The 6,275-nt window shown below is 28.2% G+C and overlaps 1 protein-coding gene across 2 annotated transcripts in view; it reads right to left on the bottom strand.

Annotated features, from left to right (window-relative positions):
- LOC117168902 (probable phospholipid-transporting ATPase VD) overlaps positions 1-6,275 on the bottom strand; it is a 136,973-nt gene that overhangs the window by 111,422 nt on the left and 19,276 nt on the right. For both annotated transcript variants that reach the window (XM_033354834.1, XM_033354833.1), the window contains exon 2: positions 1,339-1,646. In XM_033354834.1, coding sequence (XP_033210725.1) covers positions 1,339-1,636 — 298 coding nt within the window. In that variant the 5' untranslated portion in view covers positions 1,637-1,646. The remainder of the gene's footprint in view (positions 1-1,338; positions 1,647-6,275) is intronic.

The raw sequence follows: 6,275 nt of genomic DNA, 5'->3' as shown, positions 1-6,275 counted from the left end.
ATATTTCATTTACCAAAAAAGTTCTATGGTTCACAAAAAATTTTGTTCAATGGAAAAAAGAGGTTGGTAATGTAGGAATCCCACTGTGTCGCATGCCCTTAAGAAAATTTTTTGAAGCTCTTGAAATTTTTCTTTAATCTTTGTTTGTGAAACCTTTCGTTTTTTTCGAAACCATTGAAATCTTTTGATATCCTTATGAATTCTTTTAAATATTTATGAAATCTTTGAAAATCCTCTAAAAACTTTTGAAATCGATAAAAAAAAATCTTTGAAATGTTTTGAAATCCTTATGAATTCTTTGGAATTTCGGGTGACTAAGTAGCTTCTTATTTAGTGTTTTCCTATCTCCAAACCTACATCCCCATTTGTTAAACAATATTCATTTTCTTCAGTTACGTTATGGATTTTTTTCATATCGATTTCGCTGAAATAAAAAAATCGGATTATTAAGAAACAAAGTGTAAGCGATACAAAAACACTAAAATTGTCTCAATTTTCCTTATGAAAAGGAGCCACAGTTATTAATTGTTTAAATAATTTCAAACTATTTTGCACGAAAAAAAAAACACTTTTAATATTTATCAATTCTGTCAGTAATTCCAGAAAAAAATAACTTTTCATGATCCACAGAGGGAAAAAATGGTTTAGACAAATAATAATTTCTTAAAAAATTCGTTCAAAAAGACTTTGAAACTTGCCACTTATCTCATACAAATAATTAATGTTGAAGAAATGACCGCTTATATCATGAATTTCACGTAGAATTGCTATTTTTCATTTCTTTTTTCATTTTCTGTGCACAATAAAAAAAGGGTTGACGGGGGGAAGTTAAAATAAAAAGTATTTGGGTGTAAATTATACCTTAAAGAATGAACATTCCCTAAGAAGTGACTAAACCTTGATTTACAAAAAGTTAATAACAAGTTGGCAGATTGAAAAAACAAGGAATTTCTTTTTTCAGGAAACGAACAAATTGCAGGTGAGGGGGGGGGGGGTCGATTACCAAAAATCAAAAGTCGAATTTTTGTACCACCCTAGTAGACACACGTGCCTCATTTGAAATGGATTCGATCTAAAATTTCTCACCCGAAAATAGAATAAATTCGATATATATAAATAAACATTCCCTCGTTTATTAATACACAGCAAAAGGTTGGTGCCCTTCTCAGTAGACATAACACCACCCAACTGTAATTTTGTTCGGTCAGTCCCACCAAACTGAAGTCGGGTGGGACTGACATTATAACTTGACTCTCCACCTTACAAAGACTGGCTAAATCAGCGACCTGGGTCGTCTTCCAAGCTTATAAAAAATGAATTCTGAATTAATTCCTGTACCTGTGGGTAGGCCAGTGGACGGCCATGGCGACGGAGTTGTCGCCAGGACACCCCCATGACTCGCAGACCTCGCGTGGGTCCTGGAGGGTGGAAGTCTTCGTTTCCTCTTGCTCCCATCTTCGTCGTCTTCGTCCACGCGGCCTTCGTCGCTGCCTCTGCTGGAAACGGAATTCCCTCCGAGAGTTGCTGACGCCGTTGCTGGTCGCACCGGAAGTGGAGGTGGTAACCCCGGAAAGACGTAGATTGACGCCTTCTTCTCGCTCTCCTCGCACGCTACTTGCACACCGCTCTCGGACATACTGGCACATCTAAGAAAAAAGGTCAAAAAAAAAAAACCACGTCATTTTGATTAGTTATCAAAGCATCGTCAAACATTTCTTAAGATACATTTCCTTTCACCAAGGCGCAATTCTTCCTCCGATTCCCTCCCTCTGGCAAACTTATCGATCTTATCCAGTATTTCCATAGCAAAAATTGAGGTGGGGAGTTCCCGCTATTTATTTTGTGACTCGTATAATCCGAAATGTTCAATGTCAACTGGAGATACGCCAGAATTTATTAGAATGGGGAAAAACTGGGATAGGAAGACCAATAGAATTTAGATGGTACAAAAAAATGTTATTAAAAATACATATCTTTGTTGAAAGGCAATTTTTGTTTTCAATTTTAAAATCGATTCTTTATCTATTTTTAGCATCTTTTGGTATTTTTGTCTCAGAAGTCTATTTTAGAAGGTGGATATTATTATTCTAGAAAGAATCTCAGACTTGGAACGTGTTTTGTGTGTATAATAAGTTTATAACGTTGAAAGTGAAATAAATTGACGGTAATTATGAGCAATAAAACCGTAAATGGTGTCTCCAAATGTGAATTATTAATGAAATCACTCTTTGTCTAATTTATCATTTTCTTAAATAATGAACAGTGGAGAGTTAAATCCAGAATAAGAGTTTAATTATAAAGAAAACAGAAATAACTACCGACAATTGCTTGCCAATAATTGGCCAGATTATGGTAGACAGAGTTGGGTAGTAAGTTGTTAAAAGTAAATAAGTTAATGAAAAATCACGTTACTTGTAACTTTGAGAGTAACTTTGTTACTATTTTTAGAAATAACTTAAAACATAACTTAGTTACGATTTTTGCAATAACATGAAAGTTTAATTTTAGTTAATTTAAAGTTACATTGTGTTTATTGTATATCTCCTTTAAAAGAAATTTATAATGGATCAGTTATATGTAGACAATTTATCAATTTTGGTAAGAATTCAGCTATTTTTTCAAAAATTCCTCTTTTTTTAAAATTAATATTATATCAACTACATTAAGTTGAAAAGTAACTTTTTTGTTGAAAATTCATATTTACAGTTTCAAAATTTGTAGATTGAACTGTTGGTAAAAAAATGTCTTTCTTTTATTGGAAATTTAACTATTTTGGCAGAAAATTAATCTGATTTGGTTGATTCAACTGTAATTGATTTCAAATTAAAATCTTTTTAGTTGAAATAATATCAACTATTTTTTTTTTTTCTTTTTGCTTAAAAATTCAACAAATTATTCGCAATTTTTTTCTCTGGTGGTTCAGGATTCGGCTTTTTCGTTTGAAAATTTATATCTTTTGGCAAAAAATAGACTTTTTTTAAATTCAAATATTTTAGTAGAAAATGTATCTTATTTGGTTGAGAATTTTTGGAACAACTTTGTTCGAAATTCAGTAGTTTGTTTAAAGATTCATAATTGTAGTTGGAAATTCATCATATTGATGGAAAATTTAACTAATTAATTTCAAATTCTTTTATTTTTTTTTTGTACATAATTCAAATATTTTGATATAAAATTCAACTATTAGGTTAAAAATTAACTTCTACGTTCGAAATTAAATTTTTTTTCTTGAAGATTCGTCTTTTTGATTTGACTGGTAGAAAATTCAAATTTTTGATGAAAATTCATGTATTCTGTGAAAAATGTAACCATTTTGGTGAAAAGTCCTACTATTTGGTAGAAAAGTAACTTTTTTTGTTGAAAATTCATCCTTTTTGCTTGAAAAATCAACGCTTCTGTTCAAAAGTGTTCTTTTTGGTTTGGAACTTAATTTCTTAGTGACTAAATTCCTCAACTACGCAATCGATATTTTTATCAGCGATTTGACAATGAACTCTTATCAGACCTTGAAATATTAGAAATTGTCTCATGAAATTCTAGGATTCAAATTTTGAAGAAAAAAAATTCAATTTTACGACCTCAAAAAATTAAAAGTTGTTAGATTGAAATGCTTCTAGACTTGTATTTCTTTCTTTTAATTTATACTTTTATAAGAGAACGTCCATTACTTACGTAATGATGATTTTTTTTAATTAAACAAACATTTTTCCAATTATTTAATTTTTAAAGAATTAAGAAATTCTTGGGGATTTCTTTGAAGTGATTTAAAATGATTTTGAAATATGTTAAAAGAGTTTAGGGCATTTTAAGAGGCACCGAATTATTTGCACGAATTAGGAATAATGTCGTGGAATTTCGAAGACTTAAAAAGCTTTTAAAGGGATTTTATAAGAATTCAAAAAAGAATTTCAAAAGATTTTCGAAGATTTTTAAAGCTGTTAACGATTTTTAACGGATTTAAAAATATTTTTAAAAGTTTCTAAGATTTCACCGGATTTGAATGAATTTTAACCAATTTTAATAAAAGATTTAGAGAGGTTTTGACGATTTCACAGGATTTTAAATGATTTTAAGGTATTTTTAAATATTCCAAAGTATATCTACAGATTTTAGATGATTTCATAAAATTTCAAAAGGTTTAACAGAATTTTAAAGGATTTCTGAATATTATAAATGATTTTGAGGGATTTTCGAGGAATTTAATTGGCTTTTAAAACTTTTTAATGGATTTTAAAATATTTCCAAAGAACTTAGGGACCGTTCATAAATAACGTACTATGGGGGGGGGGGGGTATTCTTCTATACTATCTTACGTGGACTGCTAATCATTAAGAAAAAAAAACAATTAAGTAGCAAATTCAATTTTCACTATTTTTTTGAAAATTCGTTTTTTGTCTTTAAACATTAATTTTTCAGTTAAAAACTAAACTCTATTTTCGGTGTAAAATTGATCCTTTTTGTTGAAACTGCGTCTTTTCTGGTAGAAAATTAATTCTTTTGGTTCAAAATTCAACTTTGTAGTTGAAAATTTATAAAAAAAAAATATTTGAAAATGAGTCTTTTTTGCTAGAAAGTTAATCTATTTGGTTAAAAATGCATTTTGTTAAATAATAATGCGTCAAAATTCAGAATTTAAATCTTTTGGGATTGAAATATCAATTATTACAATTTTTCATTTGAAATTCATCTTTTTGGTGGAAATTTTTTTTCAACTTAAAATTTATTATTTTGTTAAACAATCCTTTCTTTTATATAAGCCCAATTTTTTGACAAAAATGTAACTGTTTGCTTGAAAATTAGTCTTTCTAAGTTGAGGATTCAAGCATTGTGTTGAAAAATTGTCTTTCTTTTGTTTAAATGCAACTCTTTTTTGTTTAAAAATTTTTTTTAAATTCGTTGAAATATCAATTATTACATTTTTCTGCTGAAAATTCAACTATTATGTTCAAAATTCGTCTTTTTGAACAAACAATTAATATTCTAGGTTTAAAATTAAACTGGTTAAAAAATTATTATTTTATTCAAGATTCGTTTTCTTTTTAATTTTTTAATGAAATATTAATTTGTTTGACTGAAAATTTAAGTATTTCATTTTCAGTTTTTTTTTTAATACAATTGTTTGGTTCAAAATTAATTTGCTGAGTTGAGGATTCCAGTATTTTGATGAATACCTGACTTTCTTAGTTAAATATAACTGCTTTTTGCTCAAAATAAACATATTTTGTATTTGAAATATTTACTTTTTCATTGAAAAATTATCTTTTTAGGTTGAAAATTAAACCATTTCGTTGAAAACTTCTCGTTTGTTAAATCTTAATTTTTTTACTAAAAATTTAATAATTTGGTTCAAAAAAATTTTTTTAAATGAAAATTTAACTATTCTACTTTTGATTTGGATTGAACTTTCTTAATTTAAAAATTCAACTACTTAGTTGGAAATTTCCGTAATTTTTTGAAAATTCAACTATTTGGTTAAAATTGTATATTTTTTGTTGAAAATTCGTCTTTTTGGTAGAAAATAAATATTTTTTATTTAAAAATTCATCTCTTTTTGTAGAAATTTCATTTTTTTTCTTTTGGGTTAAAAATTAAACTATTTGCTTGAAAATGAGTCTGTTTTGAGATGAGCAACATAAAATAAATATGAAATAATTTGTATCGAGCAAACAAAAAGTTTATCGCCAGGTTGTGACAAGAGCTATTTCAAATGATGTCATAATATCCTCTGTTACCATCGAAGATTTTATCAGCATTTTAATTATCATTTTTTCTCCCTGAACCACTGGTTGATTGCTGATCCCGATTCCCATGAGCAATTCTCACTTACTTTTATCGGGACAAAAAGTAATTAAATTAAAAATAAAATATGCGATTCGAATTAAAAAATGTGGAATCGGCCGTGAGAGATCAAAAAGTAGAATAAAATAAATTGAAAATTATTTGCATTGCTCAATAAAATGTTATTCTCATGAAACGTATGTTTTTCTATAATTAGAGACACACGAAACGAGGAGCCTAATTGTATGTAATTGAAAGCCACCAGGATCATATTATTTCTTCAGATATGAAATCTAAAGAAGTCTAGAGAATCTAATATAAAAAAGATTATTAAAGACAGTATGACTATAAATGACTCGAAAAGTTCTCATGATTTAGAAAAATTAAAATAGGTTGAGATTTCAACAGACACTTTCGAGGACATTTTATTACAGCATTTCTCTGCATTGAAATTTAATCAATTACAGGAGTAATTACAGGAGTAATTACAGGGGTAA

This window comes from Belonocnema kinseyi, chromosome 3 (assembly GCF_010883055.1).
Source record: "Belonocnema kinseyi isolate 2016_QV_RU_SX_M_011 chromosome 3, B_treatae_v1, whole genome shotgun sequence".
Lineage (NCBI taxonomy): Eukaryota > Metazoa > Arthropoda > Insecta > Hymenoptera > Cynipidae > Belonocnema > Belonocnema kinseyi.
This window is presented reverse-complemented; position numbering and strand designations above follow the sequence as displayed.